Source organism: Aedes albopictus, chromosome 2 (assembly GCF_035046485.1).
Source record: "Aedes albopictus strain Foshan chromosome 2, AalbF5, whole genome shotgun sequence".
Classification (NCBI taxonomy): domain Eukaryota; kingdom Metazoa; phylum Arthropoda; class Insecta; order Diptera; family Culicidae; genus Aedes; species Aedes albopictus.
Window position 1 is genome coordinate 365,855,699 of NC_085137.1, and position 17,712 is coordinate 365,873,410.

A 17,712-nucleotide genomic window follows, 5' to 3' on the forward strand; every position below is an offset into this window, starting at 1 on the left:
AATTAGAAATATTAGTCAACTTTACTGTATCTACCATCCTGTCCGACAATTATGCTAAAGACGTAGAAATAAAAAAAATAATAAAATAAAAATGTCTCGTATTGAATCACCGAACATGGGGATTCACCAATCAATATTCAAGTGCACAAAAAAAAAAACGAACGGACCCGTTATTATCACCACAGGCTGTGAATGCTGCGCTGATCGTAGCCGTTCTTGATGAATGTGTATTCGAAGATGGATGCTGACAGGCCACTGTTGTACCTACGTACTAATGCGAAGAGAGTAGCATGGACCTGTTCCAGTCGCTTTCATTCTGTTGCGTACAGTTCAATCGAAAGGATGTTTAAAGTGATTTTCTGTGTATTTATGTCAGCTGTTGTATTCTGCTCACCACAGCAGCAGTTGAAATGCTCAGCCGCGTCAAAGTATTTCATTCCAAATTTTACTGTAAGTGAGGAAACAAGCTTAATTATATAATGCATGACATCGAGCTTAATTTCAATTTATTTTAGGCAAATTGGTTCAAAGCGTACGAGTACTGTAACTACTTAGGCATGCGGCTGGTCATTGTGGAGAATGCCATCGATCAGGCAAATCTGGTGGAGAAAATTGTATCGACGGATAAGTTCAGCAACGCCACAACCGAAATGTGGATCGGGGCAAATGATTTGGCGCAGGAATCGTTCTTCCATTGGCACGCCACTGGTCGTCGAGTGCAGTACAGCAATTGGAAGCAAAACCAGCCAGATAATGCCAAGGGAGTCGAGCACTGTGTGGAGATAAGGTTTATACCGGAACATGGCTGGAATTGGCACTGGAATGACAGAGAATGTAAAACGATGAGGTATTTCGTTTGCGAGAATCTAGAAATAGGAAAGGAGATTGTACTATTCTAAGTATAGATATTGATAAGCTTTTGATCAGATATATCAGGTGATTAACCCTAGTAAGATGTTGGAGTCAATATGATCCAGACAAGCTCGCTGAACGTATACTACGCCATCGGGGTGCGCCTAGCCTAACATCTTAGGAGGTTTAAAGGAATTTGTCAAGGTCTTTTGAAAGGCATTTAATTTTTTGAAGATAGTTCACATTGCAGAAAAAAACATACATGAATATAGTCTTAGCTATAACTAACTAATTCTGTTAGGTTTTAATCATCGTCCATTTGTATATACGTTGTTTAAATAAAAAGAAAATCGCGTTAAGTACTGTTCCTTTTAATTCCACTAAGAATTTGCATCCTTTGACAGATACGTATTTCGACCTCAACTGTAAGGTCGTCTTCAGTGTCTTGTACTTGACTCGACTTACGTTGTTTGTTGATATTTTTCGATCATCGGATTATTGATATTGCAATAAACACATACCTATATAACTAACTAAATATTTTAAAATCTTTAGTAATATAGATATAAAAGTAATATCCTCAAATACGTATCAATAAATATTACTAGGTTAGGGTAGTTGTTTTATTATTACATATTTGTGTAAGAATATTAACCTTCCGTAACTCGCACGGTTGACTACCTGCGTCAGCACCACACTAATGCTGAGTACAAAAAGCGAGATTTTTTCAACGTGTTGTACAAAATACAACAGCGCGATCGCTCGAGGGTTAAAAACCCTAACTAATCCACCTAGTGGAGATGGCGCCTTTCTCGTGCCTTCGAAAACCCGTTTCAACAGAACTTAAGTGACATTTTATATATGCCATATGTTAAATAGAAATCATTTTAATGACAGCAGAAATCATATCGTTTATCTTTTTAAGTTTTTATTTTTGTGTATTTTAACCTAGACTAATTCTACACTTTATCGTTCATCTGGCTTTTGATGTGTGAGTCTCAAACTCTTAAGAAAACTCTGCCATTTTGGATTTTAGGCCGCATACATACATTTATTTGATTAACATCACATTTAAGACAAGACATAATCAACAATAGTACGCCACAATAATACTCGGGTTGTGGCTGCCGCTCTCCATCCTCGGTCGCGCTCAATGCTCGCCAGGTCACGATCCACCTGGTCCGCCCATCGTGCTCTCTGCGCTCCACGCCTTCTTGTGCCAACCGGATCAGTTGCAAACACCAGCTTTGCAGGGTTGTTGTCCGGCATTCTTGCAACATGCCCTGCCCACCGTTTCCTTCCGGCTTTGGCCACCTTCTGGATGCTGGGTTCGCCGTAAAGTGCAGCGAGCTCGTGGTTCATCCTTCTCCGCCACACACTGTTTTCCTGCACACCGCCGAAGATCGCCCTTAGCACGCGTCGCTCGAAAACGAGTGCTTGCAGGTCCTCCTCGAGCATCGTCCATGTCTCGTGCCCGTAGAGAACCACCGGTCTTATTAGCGTTTTGTACATGGTGCATTTGGTGCGTGGGTCAATCTTGGGCCGCAATCTTGGATATTATGGTCACCCTTTTTGGACTCCAGACTTCTTCTTCACACCAGATACACCCATATTGCAGGGTTTTAGGGTCTAGAACTTCATTACCCAAGTAACAGTTTCAATTTTATCGATGCTTTTTAGCGATTCAAAAACCCTAAACACAAAACCAATGATGCCGACTTGAAAGTCCTCTCAAGTTTTTGTATGCCTCCATAAGCCCACGTTCTGGCTAGTTGGCCCAATGTTATTACCATCTACAGGACTTCGTATGTAAACCGGCTTAAGATTTCGGGTTGTATCATAGTTTTATCGTATCCCCGATACAAAAAAAAAACATCTTCTGACTTGTCAAGTATTTAATTTGTTTATTTTTCACCACGTTCGATCGTCAGAATAAATTATGTTTGGTTTTTTATACAGCCATCAATTGGAAAGCTGTCGATTTGGAATTCAGATTTGTTTTCATATTTAATACGTGTTAGGAGACATGCCACGGGAAATTTGTGGTAAATGTGACTGTGATAATGACAAAAAATAAGTGCGCCATGCAAACTGTGCTTTAATTGGAAGTAAATGCATTTAATTTACTCGGTGGAATTGGGTGCATAAAAGGTTTTTTCAACATACCGGAGTTTCAAAGACATTCAGTAGTTTTTCTGGAAATAAGCATGACGGAAACGTGTTGAATCGTTAAGTTTGATCTCAAGCTGTACGTGAAATCATAATATTGATTAATGATTTTTCTGTAGGGTATCGCGCCACTTGGGCGGTGGTTTCTATTTTCGTCTGTTTTCCACTATAACTCAGTCAATTTTGAACCAATTGACTTGAAATGTTGTACACGGGTAGATACTATGCCTATCTCACCACATTCCAAAAGTTGTGTCAATTGGTTCAAATTTGACTGAATTATAATGGAAAACAGACGAATATAGAAGTCACCGCCCAAGTAGCGCGATTCCCTATTTACATAAATTATCCCGGCTAGGCGACAATAAAACTCTGTGTTCCTGATGATACCTCCAATAGGGCTAACCCTCCTGTGGTGATCATAACTGAGCTCATGATAGAACTAGAGGTTTTATCACAGCATTTTTTGGTCCATGAAACGACCACGAAATCTTTTGTTCATTTTATGCATTGCCTCATAGTTTTGTGCATTTGTTTAAAAAAAAAATCTCTCCGACAACAACCGCAAATGCAAGTTTTATTGAAATGGTATATAGGGTCTGGGACCATTTGGGCAGGAGCACCTATTTTGGGCACTTGCTGTTATAACTCAGTTAATTTCGAACCGATTGATTTGAATTTTTTAACATGGCTAGATACCGTGCCTATCTGATCGTGTCTCAAAAATCAAGTCAATCGAGTCAAAATTAACTGAGGTATAGAAGCAAGTGCCCAAAATAGGTGCTCCTGCCCAAATGGTCCCAGACCCTAATAAGTGATAAAACCAACCATTTACTTTACAGTAACGTAAGAACTACACGACACACACAATACCCGACGCGACACAAGACAACACTTATCGTTCTTACAATCGTCAAGAAAAGATTAAAAAAAATTACCTTTTGTCGACCGCTTTCGGGAGAGATCTAGCCCATCTTCAGGACAATGTCCAACTGACTGCGTTGTGTTCGTACGTTGTTCGTATACGTCCGAAAGAAGAGAATTTTACTCTATCGTCAAGTCTGCTAGGTCGAAGTGACACGATGTGATGGGAGGGTCATCCTCACTCATCAATTGCTTTTTCGACCCTGTGATGAACATGGACTCCCATGCATTCAAATGCGAAGATTTGTTGACACATTTGAGCAGTTTCGCATCTTCCCAGTTGATGTTGTGATTACTGCTCGCTGTATGAACTGCCTCGCTGGATTCGTTTTGTTTCTTTGTGTCAACGGCATTCTTATGTTCCCTGATTCTGGTTTTGTATTTCCGGCGTGTCTGACCTATGCAGACAGCTGGACAGTCCCTGCACGGAATTTCATAAATTCCTGACTGCTCATCCGGGGGAACCTTATCCTTCAGATTGCATAGTAGTTCACGTAACGTGTTGGCGCTTTTGTGTACTACTTGCTATCCATGTCGTTGAAGCTTCGATTTTATTGGGTTGGTTACTTTAGGGTAGAACGGTAGGCTAATCCTTTTTGTTTGTCCTGCTATTGGCTCCAGCGTTGTAATGTTCTGACGGTGTTTTTTGCGTTTGTATTTTTGTAGAATTTTGTCTACGAAAGTTCTATTGTATCCATTAACCTCGGCTGCAGCGTGAATTCGATTTTGTTCTTCCTTGAATTCTACACTATCCAACGGTACATTGTGAAGCCGGTGAGCCATAGAATGGAATGCGGCTTGCTTTTGGGCACCAAAGTGGTTGGACTCGGATGTTATGTACCGATCTGTGCTAGTTGGTTTGCGATAAATCCCAAATTTCAGAGTGTTATCCTCGTTTCTGCTAATCATCAGATCCAAGAAAGGCAACTTCCCGTCTACTTCCTTCTCAGCCGTGAATTTGATCGTTTCATGTGGCTGGTACGCTCGGAAATAGGGCGGCGACATCGAAAGATACCAGAATTTCACCTCGTCGCAATTTGAACCCCTCTAGCTGCTCAACCAAATCCACCGAGTTTTTAACACCTTTTCCATGCTTCACAGGGTATTTTCTCATTTCTTCCACTAGCCACGCTGCCATTTTGCGCATGATAGTTTTATGGAATTCCAAAGATGCAAAGTAAAAAAAAAACCACAAGAAACTAATATAGAACAATTAGGTTTTTCACATGCTCGTATAAAATCAGAATAAAACTTGAATAAACCTTCAAGGCTTGCTGATTGTTACTTGGGTAAACAGCCGCTATCTTGAATATTAAGACGTCATCTTGGATTATAGACCACCATCTTGGATATTCTGGTCGCCTTTTCTCGATTCCGGGACATCTTCCCGATGAATATACCTATATTGTATGGTTTTAGAGTCTAAAACTCCATTAAACAGCCGCCATCTTGAATTTGGAGTCGCCATCTTGGATAATCTGGTCACCAATTTTGGAGTCCAGTCTTCTCTCTCATATCAAATAAACCCATATTGAATAGTTTCAGTGCCTAAAACTCCATTAAATAGCCGCCATCTTGAATTTGAAGCCACCATTTTGGATTTTAGGCCGCTATCTCGGATATTCCGGTCGTCATTTTTGGACTTCAGACATCTTCCCCATACCAAATATACCCACATTACATAAAAGGGTTCGCTATCTTGACAAATGGTCCAACTTCGTGGAATTTCCGGTCTCCAGTGTTGATTTTCGCACAAAATTCGTCAACCATGCTAAATATTACACAAATCGCCGAAGTTTGATGTATAGGCCAGGGGAAGTAATTCACTTAGGATAAACCAAACGTCAAAACCACTTTTTCTTTTCATGGAGGCTATATGAAAAGAAAAAGTGGTTTTGACATTTTGTTCATCCGAGGGCGCTCCTCTATTGCATGATGGGGCTTCTCTCGTTTGTCGGGTGAAGATCACTGCGTCCAGATTTTAGAACTATTGTGATATACCCATTTGCTGTGAGGTACGCAAGTTATTTCAGTAACATATTTGTCACTGAGATACCTTGGTATCGACTAAACTCAAGACCATCTATTATTGATGAATAGAGATCCTGAGTTACAATATGTGACTCCCCCATTCTGGCGAGACAAGCTTTATGAAGCCAACCACGTCCTTGGGAGATACGATCCATATGTCAGCAGGCCCTAAAAAGGGCTTACTGAGAACTTTGAACCTACGTTGAGTGAGTGCACTGCAATAGCAGAGGATGTGTTCTGATGTTTCCCTCTCCTCGTCACAGAAGCGGCAATTTGAGGTTTGGATTGCTCCGATCTTTTGTAGATGGTATCTGCAGGGGCAGTGTCCAGTTATTAGACCGGTGTAGATGTTGAGATCCCTTTTGTTGAGACCTAATAGTTGTTGGGTTTTCTTGGGGTTTATCGTTACGAACCTTTTGGGGCTACTGGTGCTGGTCCGGATCACTGAAATGGCCATAACTCCGGGATGCCTTGACCGATCCGAACCATTTCTATTAGAAAACAATGCGGTAAAATTCTGGTTCGATTCGAGCTATAATCCGAGAAATCGGCCATTAGGAAGTGCCTTAAAAGTGAGTGATATACAGACATACATACACACACACATACACACACACACACACATACATACACACATACATTATCTGGAGGTGGCGCGTGGACTCGGAGAATGGCTAGTCCAGATGCAGTACAAGAGGTGGTCCAGGGGTTCGAAGTCGGCTTCGTAGGTCATACCGGTGCCCTGTGGTCGAGATCGACCCTTACAGCGATTAAATGGCCGCGGAGAGGAAGTCCCGGTAGCGGTGCTGTCGTGGCGTCAGTCTACTGGGTTGGATCTGAGCCTGCGGTTGGAAAGGGGTCCCCGGCTAGGGTCGGGGTAGGTGAGACCCTGCTGTCTGCAACCTACGGATGCATCTGATAGGGCCTGAAGAGTAGTGATACCCTTCCTTTGCGGGTAGGTCAGATCGGGTTGCATGTGGGCATCAGTTATCGATGTCCGCTCAGCAGTAGGGCGCGGGCGGGGTTGACCCTGCCCGCCTTCCGAGGACAAGGGGAGTGGCGATGACCACTCGGGAAACTGGCTAAGCGCCAGCATGCTACCGTGATGGACTCTCCAGAGCGAGTCATCGATGTTCGTTGCTGCTAGGCTACGGCAGCTAACCTTGAGGGTGCGATATGCACTAGCCCCTCTCTGAAGCAATACCTTCTTGGTGGTTCCGGAGAGACGTAGGGTTTAGCGACCATAGGAATGTGTTATAGTGGGTCGAGGAGAGAGTAGTCCTGGCTTCTACTAGTGTTGTAGAAGACGGCCTTAACCCCACACTACCCTAACCTTCCTGTTAGGGTGTCTGATGAGCAGATTTATCCCCCTATGGTTTAGAAGGAAAAAAACACAGCCATTATCTCAATTCGTCGAACTGAGTTGATTGGTATATGTGACATGACTCTCCAAGCCTTTTTCGAAAATTCTGATCATATGAACATATAGCCTTTCAGTTCACTTAGGTGAACGAGAAAGGCAATAACGTTGCTAACATATATATATATATATATATATATATATATATATATATATATATATATATATATATATATATATATATATATATATATATATATATATATATATATATATATATATATATATATATATATATATATATACATATATATATATATATATACATATATATATAAGAATGCTAAGAACTATATTGCCTTCTTTTTCTTTTTTCGCTTAATTTATTTGAGAAAAAGTCTGCTACTTATCTCAGTCTTCAATGAGAACTTTATTTATTCATCATCTGCTAATGACTATTTGCATAGGAGGCTTAGGAAGTCAAGGAAATTACCATTACGAAAAGTTCCTGGACCGACTGCGAACGTGCTTTATGAAAGTAAAATAAACTTTCTGAAATTTCAGTAAAATTTGTCTAAAATCACAAAAGGATATTTCGTCTGTAGAGCTCAGTTTACCGTGGCTTAAAAATCTCTCAAGTGAAGAAACAAGTGTTAATCTTCGGTATAAGGAAACGTTAGTGATGGCGAAGGAAGTCGTATATTTTGATGAATTGTTCTCCAGTCATACACAAATTCGGCTAATGATTTGACAGCAGTTTGTTTCAGTCATATTAGGGAGCCCGTTAGCGCATCCGGCTCTCGAGAAGGAAGTGAAACGCTCATGTAGACGGGACAAAAGAGAGTGGGCGGACTCCCTAGCCGACGAAGGCGAGAAATCCGCAAACACCGGCGACATCCGTCTCCTCTAGGAAGTTTTACGTCGCCTTAGTGGGACTAAGATTAATGTTACGATGCCCGTGAAAGACACGTCTGGACAATTTCTAACCGACCAGTTGAAACGCTGGTTCGAGCACTTTGGAAACCTTTTTCAAGTGTCGGCCACGTCATCAACCCCTTAGCATGAATGATCATAATGGACCCCCAATCAGACTGGAAAGGAACAAGAGCCACACATCACCATCCTCGTACTCATCATTCTATCATGGAGAGGGTAGAAAAGTGACAGCAGCGCAAATGGAACCATTTCGATACAGGGTGTTAGGTTCCTGAGTGCAAACTTTTTAAAGGGTGATAGAGGACCATAAATGGTGAAAAAAATTGTTCTTCGCATATGGTCAAATCTCAACCGTTACGTACAGTGTATCAAACAATTGTCCGTACAGCAATTTTTTGGCCAAAATAAATTTTCATTCAATTGTTCATAACTTTTTTATACATCCATCAAATACGCTGAAATTTTAATCAATCATGCACCATATATCGAAGCTCTATTAATAAAAATTTGAGCGAGATCGAATAAGTTTTGTGAAAGTTATAGAACTTTTTGTAAAACTTATAAAATTTATGAACACATTTTTAAAACATTATATCTCAGTATGTACTCGATGAAGTTTTTTCAATTTTTTTTGGGTTACAGCTGATACCTGAGGCTTTCATATGCAGGTACTTTTGATGTTTTACATTCACTACAAAAAATTTGAAAAATGTGCTTATGTAGTTGACGATGTTTAAAAATTTACCATATTTTGCACATATAATCAGCCAAACGTTTTCCACCAATAAAAGTGAATTAACTGAACGAAAAACACATAGGACCTACTCTTCATATGTAGTTTAGTAGGTCCTGTATAAAAATATTACATTAAGAGAATTTAAAAACGTTGAAAACATTTGGCACTTTTAGTGATCAAAATATGATAAATTTCCTAACGACACTCTGAACATATACAGATTTTTCATATTTTCTGTAGTGAATATGAAACCTCAAACAAAGCTGCATATGAAAGCCTTAGGTATAAGCAGTATCAAAGAAAAAATTGAAAAAGTTTCATCGAGTACATATTGAGATATAATGTTTTAAAAATGTGTTCAAAAATTTCATAAGTTTTACTAAAAGTTCTATAACTTTCAGAAAACTTATTCGATCTCGCTCAAAATTTTACCAAGGGAGCTTTGATATATGGTGCATGATTGATCAAAATTTCAGCGTATTTGATTGATGTATAAAAAAGTTATGATCAGTTGAATGAAATTTTTTTTTGACCAAAAAATTGCTGTACGGACAATTGTTTGATACACTGTAGTTATTGAACTCCCCATGTTTTTGACTCTTATTGCCTTAACTGGCTATAACTTTAAAATGGTCAAACTTATCGAACTTTTTTAACCCTTATTCGAAAGATTATTGAATTTTCTATCAAATGGCATCTTTGAACCGATCGGTTTAGTTAAATAACTAAGTTTTCTAGATCAAATAGCCTAAAATTTGTGTGTTTTAATTTTTTTTTGTCAATTATCTTTGAAAAATGCGTAATAATTTAAAATTCTTTCTTTGGCAATATTGTGACCCCTGTTTCACTCTACAATTTGTTCTTTGACATAAAATTTCTATCTCTTATCGTTTTCTTGCAATTTCGATTTAAACGTCGAATTTCAGATCAGAAATTTGCAATCGTCATGGTAAGCACTTTTTTGCGCACTGAGCAGCACATTTAAATCAAAATTGCAAGAAAATGATAAGAGTTAGAAGTTTGGCGTCAAAGAACAAGTTGTAGAGTGGAACAGGGGCCACAACTTTTCCAAAGAAAGAATTTTAGTTTATTACGCATGTTTTAAAGATAATGGACATAAACAAATAAAAACACGCTATTTTTAGCTATTTTGCTCTAGAAAACTTAGTTATTTAGCTAAACCAATCGGTTCAAAGATGCCATTTGATAGAAAATTCAATAATCTTTCGAATAAGAGTAAAAAAACTGCGATAATTTTGACCATTTTAAAGTTATAGCCAGTTAAGGCAATAAGAGTCAAAAACATGGGGAGTCCAATAACTACGTAACGGTTGAGATTTGACCATATACGTAGAACATTTTTTTTCACCATTTATGGTCCTCTATCACCCTTTAAAAAGTTTGCACTCATGAACCTAACACCCTGTATATGTAGCAGAATAAGAATACATTAAGGCGATGTACAAAGTGTAAGTGCAGCTGCCAATTAGAATCGCTCACGCAGTGCCCTAGTGGACAAAAGAGCTATAAATTAAGTTCAGTGGCTGCAAAACGGTGAGTCGATAAGGAGTACTAATAGCAAAAACAGTCATCAATTTGCTATCACCGACAGCAGGAATTGTTTTCAACTTGCTGTTACGGGAACATTTTTCTGCTCTCATTTTTGATGTTTTAACCGTTAAAACGACCAAAACGACAAAAACCTGAGTTATCATAATTTGCAATATCACAACATCAAAATGTGTTTTCAATTTGCTGTCAGACTTTGCTCGGGTTCACTCCGTCATTAATGACAACGGCCTGAGATTAGTCAACTTTGCTGCCGCCAGGGGGATGACCATTAGTAGCACCTACTTTGCACGCAAGAGTATCCGCATGCACACGTTGAGACATTCAACGGCGATACTTGCAACCAAATCAACCATGTGCTGGTAGATGGCCGACATTTCGCGGACGTAATTGATGTTAGAACTTTTCGAGGTTCCAACATCGACTTAGAACACTATCTCGTAGTTAATAAGATTCGAGCTCGGTTATCAACCGTGTCGGACTCTAGGACATCCAGCGGATTTCAGCAGACGGTACAATAGCTGACTATCACCAGAAGCTGGACGAGCGGATAAGTGAGATCAACGAGAGCGATAATCTCAACACTCTGTGGGAGTCTATCCCCGGAACGATGAGTACAGCAGCGCGGGAGGTGATAGGTACTGCTCAAAGACGACCTAGAAACGGATGGTTCGACGAGGAGTGCCATAGGGTAACAGACGAGAAGAATGTTGCCAGAAGCCGGATGCTGGTGTCGGGGACCCGGCAGAGCAGGGAGCGATACAGGGAAGGAAGAGTAGCCGAAAAACGAATCCACCATAAAAAGAAAAAAAGCACGAGGAAAATGTGATTGCTCAGGCGCAAGAGACAACATATGCGGGGATTTTACGAAACTGTCAATGGCGTGCGGAGAGAAACAGCGCCTTCTCCCGTCATGTGCAACGACCGTACTGGAAACTTGCTGACAGACAAGACAATAGTGGCTGGCAGGTGGAGAGAGCACTTCGAGGTATTATTGAACGGTGGGAGTGGAAGAGCGACGGACAGAATTCGAATCAACGACGACGGACAAGCTGTGGAGCCTCCAACGCTAGACGAGGTCAAGACAGCCATTAGGGGACTGAAGAACAACAAGGCCGCTGGGAAGAACGAACTCCCGGCCGAGCTTCTCAAGTACGGTAGTGAGCAGCTGTATCAACTCTTACACCGTATTATATTGAAGATATGGGAGGAGCAAGAACTGCCTACTAGTTGGTTGGATGGTCTCATTTGCCCTCTTTTCAAGAAGAAGCATCGACTGGAGTGCGCGAATTACAGAGGAATAAGAGGAGTGTTAGGAGTGTTCAGCGTACAAAATTTTGTCCGGAGTTCTGTTCCACAGGCTGAGGCCGATTGAGGAGTCCTTCGTCGGCGAATATCAGGCAGGATTTCGTGAGGGCCGATCAACGACGGACCAGATGTTCACCCTGCGGCAGATTCTCGATACATTTCGAGATTACAACTTGCAGACCCATCATCTGTTTATTGATTTCAAGGCGGCGTACGATTCAGTGAAGAGAAACGAGCTATGGCAGATTATGATCGAACCTGGATTTCCGGCAAAGTTAATTAGACTGATTCGTGCGACGCTTGACGGATCGAAATCAAGTGTACGGGTTGCGGATGAAATTTCGTCATCGTTCGTAACCTTTGACGGACTGAAGCAGGGCGATGCTCTTTCGAACTTACTGTTCGACATAGCACTGGAAGGAGCGATAAGGAGAGCTGGTGTGCACAGGAACGGAACCATTGTCACGAAGTCGCATATGCTCCTGGGCTTCGCGGACGATATCGACATCATCGGAATCGACCGTCGGGCCGGGGAAGAGGCGTTCGTACCTTTTAAGAGGGAGACTGCGAGGATTGGACTTACGATTAACACCACAAAGATTAAGTACATGATTGCTGGTGTTCAACGTCGGTCTGGCCGTGGTAGTGGTGACGAAGTGGTGCTAGGTGGGGAAAAATTTGAAGTTGTGGATGAATTTGTTTATCTTGGTACTCTAGTGACGTGCGATAATGATGTTACCCGCAGGTGAAAAGACGGATTGCGCCTGCAAATCGGGCCTTTTTCGGTCTGCGAAACCAGCTGAGGTCCCGCAGGCGGCAAATGAAGACAAAACTCGCGTTGTACAAGTCTCTGATTCTCCCGGTCGCTTTATACGGTTATGAAACATGGACGTTGAAAGAAGTTGATCGGAGAGCCGTTGGATGGATAAAGAGATGGATATAGTGAAGCGAATACAACACGGCAGGCTGCGGTGGGCTGGACACGTAGCTCGTATGTCGGAGGAACGACAAGCTAAAATCATATTCAGCAGAGAACCAGGAAGGGGTCGACCGTGAACCAAATCGTGGATTGCTGTGGCAGCCCATTACCATGGAGCACCTAAATGACTTCGAACTGACTGAAGACGTTGCTCTCCTAGCTCAACGGCGCTCTGATATGCAGAGCAAGCTCGATGATCTGCTAATCGCTGTTCAGCGGCAGGTCTTACCATCAACGTCAACAAGATCAACTCGTTGGTCAACCCTTCCAGCTATACCAGCTGGGCAAGCAGTGGAGAATGTTGAAAGCTTCCAATATCTTGGATGACGGCCGATGACGGCACCAAGATCGACATAAGTGCACGGATCAAGAAGGCGAGGGCTGCTTTTGCGAGTTTAAGAAATGTATAAAAAAAAAAACAACAAGATTAATCGACGCCCCAAAATCCAAATTTTCAACTCGAATGTGAAATTTGTGCTGCTATACGCCAGTGAAACCTGGTGTGTATCAGTGGAGAACACACAACGGCTGCACTGCCCATGATCGCATATCAGTCCCATCTTTGCTGGGTTTCTTATTCCTATGGGACAATTATACGATCATAGGCAGTGCAGGTCTTCATCAATAGATGCCTGCGGTATATAATTCGTACATGGTGGCCTCACAATTGATCTCCAACGTGGAGCTCCATCGTCGATGTCATCAAAAGGCGATAACGACACAAATTCGGGAGCGAAAGTAGAGGTGGGCCGGCCACACTCTACGCAGGGGCGGAAACGAATTCTGCAAGCAAGCGTTAGATTGAAACCCAGCAGAGCATCGCAGCAACAATGAAATCAAGCAAGTCGACAGGAATTTGACCTGGCCACAGGTCAAGGCGATGACTGGTAATCGCCTAGGATGGAGATCTTTCAATTCGGCCCTCTGCAACACATTAGTGCCCAGGATTGAAAGTAAATAAGTTATTAGAGAGATTTTCAGCCCGCTGACAACAAATGCTAAACGACGCATTATTTCATTCTACAAAATTGTAACGTCGACCTATGGGTCACCTATTTCTTCATGCACTTACATGAATACGTAACATAAACAACTATTCACAGCTATCGCCACCGGTCACCGATTGACATGACACCAAAGGGGTTTTCATTTCAATGAAGGCTGCAGCAGCTTGTATTTTTGCAAATGAATAGACTCACCGCAGCAGAACCGCTGTCCGTGTGGTCACTATACAAAGCATTTCAGATCTATACGGAGTAAAGGGTTGTTGAAAAAAAAAATAATATGATACCTAGAAAGTAGAATCTGCAATTAGCGATACGGATCTTTTAATTTCGGTACGGTTTTCCCTGCGGCTGCGGCGGGCTCAGTTGGTCTATCCATCATCGCAGTCGGTTCTGCCATTCGTTTGCGTTTGAATGGACACTGACTGACAGACCGGCACAAACAGTCCGAATGAGCGAGTGGGGAGAATTCCACCAGCCAGCTTCGATAGCCACTGGCTAGCAAACATGATGAATTTCAGCTGAAATCGACAAGTCGGAATCAAAACCCGGGCTATCATCCGAGGCTAACATGGCGAATGAACGATGACTAAGCTTGCATATAGCTTGCGAATTTCCACAGACGAGGCTCCGTTCGCGAATATGCCCACCCCAATGCCTATGCGATGGGTGGTGCTACCGTATCGGGGGAACCTGGAAAAGGGAAGAATTTTGTGTGCTGGGAAAATGCAACCGATGTTGTTCATCCATTATTAAGTAGATAATTTTCCAGTCCGGAAAAACCAAGTGTTGCATGTTGCCGGCTCTGTGATGATGATACACATAAACACACGTACACGAGGTGGGCCTGCTTCGAGTTTGTTGTACGTGGCTTGCATCAGAGGCTTTCCTGTGTGGTGTCTAGGGAAAATTGCGTGACTGAAGTCGTCATTTGAAAATAGGGCTTTGCGAATGTTTTATTGAATGTTGAAATCCATCTTCCCGTTGGTTGGATGTAACCATGCTGATAAATAATTGTTGAATATAATTTATAATTTCGTACTTGTTTGATTGTTATTGTATCTGATTGTCTTACGTGGCAATGAACTGGTCTAGTTCGGCGTTTAAAAGGTTAACAGGGTTCATGGGAGTCAACATTTATTTTTTCTAAAGGCCCATATAGCCGAGGCGGTAAACGCACGGGTATTCGGCATGACCATGCTGAGAGGGTGACGGGTTCGATTCCCGGTCGGTCCAGGATCTTTTCGTAAAGGAAATTTCCTTGACTTTCTTGGGCATAGAGTATCTTCGTGCCTGCCACACGATATACGCATGCAAAATGGTCATTGGCAGAGGAAGCTCTCAGTTAATAACTATGGAAGTGCTCATAGAGCAGGAGCAGCTGAGAAGCAGGCTTTGTCCCAATGAGGACGTTACGCCAAGAAGAGAGGGATTTATTTTTTCTATGTTGACTGGAAAGTGAAGGTATTGGTGTCCGACCTTGCGAGCCGAGTCCAAAGATGTCTTTGGAAATTCCTCTAAGTTTACTGGGCAGAGTACTGGGAGAATGTTAAGCAAACTTGCGGGCATGTTAGAAGGAGAATTCCCAGCAAGAATTTCTAAAACAAACTCTGCAGGAATTCCAGTAGGAATTACAAGAGAAGTTCCTGCAGCAATACTGAGAGCTGATCCAAGTTCAAAGATTTCTTCGGAAATTCCTCCAAGAATTCATGAATTTTCTGTAGAAAATTCTGCCAGAAATTCCCCCACATATTCTTCTGGGTAATCCACTAAACAATTTTCAGCAATGATTTCTTGAGGATTTCTTAAGGAATGCCCCTCCTAAGGATATATTCAAAAAAATATTCCAAGTATTCTTTATAGAATTCTCCAAGGATTTCATAAGAATTCAACAGAAATTTCTCTCTCCAGATATCCTTCAGCGATACCATCAAGGATTTCTTGACAAATTCCCCTTACGCATCCATTAGGAGTTCCTTTTTGAATTCTCTTAAAAACTATTTCAAGAATTCCTTGTGGTAAATTTGCAATTTTTACTTCAAGCACATCTCTATGAATCTCTCTAGAGATGGAATATGTAAATAAGGAAATTATGATCGCGCTGCAGATAGGACCCTCGATACGTTGTGTGATATTTTGTTTAAAAGGAATATTAAACGGTAAACTGTCTAACCGTCAGGCCATGGCGGGGGTGCAAGAACATCTGATTTATTCACATTCAATTCATTACAGCTAATACTATTGCTTATATTTGGATGTATATGTGTAAGGGTAGTCGTACATATTATAAACGTTTGCACAAACATACCCGCTAAAACCACTGGTTTTCGAAAAATGCGATTTCCGCTGCCATTCCGCTTTTATTTTCTATCCAAAGCGTTCCGAGCCGAGAATACTCCCTGGAATCCATGGAAGAACCATGTGGGAGAATCCTTTTTTATATCTAGTTCGTTTATTTATGGCTCAATTACGTGTAACGCTCCACGGAGTCGAAATTCATTTTTTTTTGTATTTAATTACATGCAACTTATTGCTTTCTTAAATACGTTAGTACTGGGAGGATGCCAGGGTACTCGTGGCTGCTCGAGGTTAGCGTGTCACTTCATTTTGAGGAAAGGCATGGTGAGGATAAGGTTTCAGGGTTCGTTGTAGCACATCCGAAAGTTATCTTGGTTTCAGTATCGCCTCTAGTGGTGGTATGGGCTTGCCACGAGTTATCGTCAGCCGGATGGCCAGGAACATAACACAAAAGGAACAAATCACAGAAAAAAAAACAAAGAGATTAAACCTTCATACAACGCATTAAGATTGCGGGTCCCCAGGGGAGAACCCTTAAGGAAACCTCCTGAGGTCCCAAGACGTTAATCAGAGGGGCAACTCCTGGCAGAGTACTGGGAGAATGTTAAGCAAACTTGCAGGCATCCAAGAAGGAGAATTCCCAAAGCAACTCTGCAGGAATTCCAGTAAAAATCATAAGAGAAATTCCTCCAACAATTCCTTACTGTAGGAATACCTAGAGGAAATCCTGGAGGAATACCAAGAGGAATCCCAGAAAAATCTTTGAAGGAAGCCGTAAGGGAAAATTTTAAGAAGAATCCAAAATAAATACTCAGAGGAATTCTGAAATAAATTGTTCGAGTAATTCCTGATGAAACAGCTTTTTTAAGGAAATCCTTAGAGAGACCCCGGAGAAGTACCCGCACATAAAAAAATGTTACAGCATATCTACCTGTAACAAAAGGACCCCGTCATATCGCACACACGTTTCAATCTTACGGTGCTCCCCAGACCGTTATTATAAAATAAAAATGTCCATCCAATCGGTGCCCACCGTTCGTTTTCTATGGCTATCCTGCATGTCTGGGCAAAATTTGAAAAAAAAAATCGTGGGGCTCATTTTTGAGTTACGCCCTTTTAAAGGGCGTAAAGCCCAATATTCAAAGAAAAAATCGAAATATTTAGTACTCAACCATTTTTTAACGATTTTGATGAACTATTTTCTTGAAGAATTGTAGTGCATTGAGTATTAGATTTGTTTAGCATAGTTTTTGTTGAAACTATTGAAGAAAATTGGACGTTTTTGTGAGTTGACATAAATAAAAGTGTATTTATACAGGGTGTTAGGTTCCTGAGTGCAAACTTTTTAGTGGGTGATAGAGGGCCATAAATGGTAAAAAAGTTGTTCTACGCATATGGCCAAATCTCAACCGTTACGTAGTTATTGAACTTTCTATGTTTTTGATTATTATTGTCTTAACTGGCTATAACTTTGAAATGGTCAAACTTATCACAGTTGTTTGACTCTTATTCAAAAGACTATTAAATTTTCTATCGAATGGCATCT

The 17,712-nt window shown here is 41.3% G+C and overlaps 1 protein-coding gene across 1 annotated transcript; it reads left to right on the forward strand.

The window, feature by feature from the left end:
• Window positions 1–246: 246 nt before the first annotated feature.
• On the forward strand, window positions 247–1,211 carry LOC109422845 (perlucin). Its single transcript, XM_019697736.4, has 2 exons — window positions 247–450; window positions 516–1,211. The coding sequence occupies exons 1-2, from the start codon at window positions 343–345 to the stop codon at window positions 897–899; spliced, it is 492 nt and encodes a 163-aa protein (XP_019553281.3). The 5' UTR covers window positions 247–342; the 3' UTR covers window positions 900–1,211.
• Window positions 1,212–17,712: the final 16,501 nt, after the last annotated feature.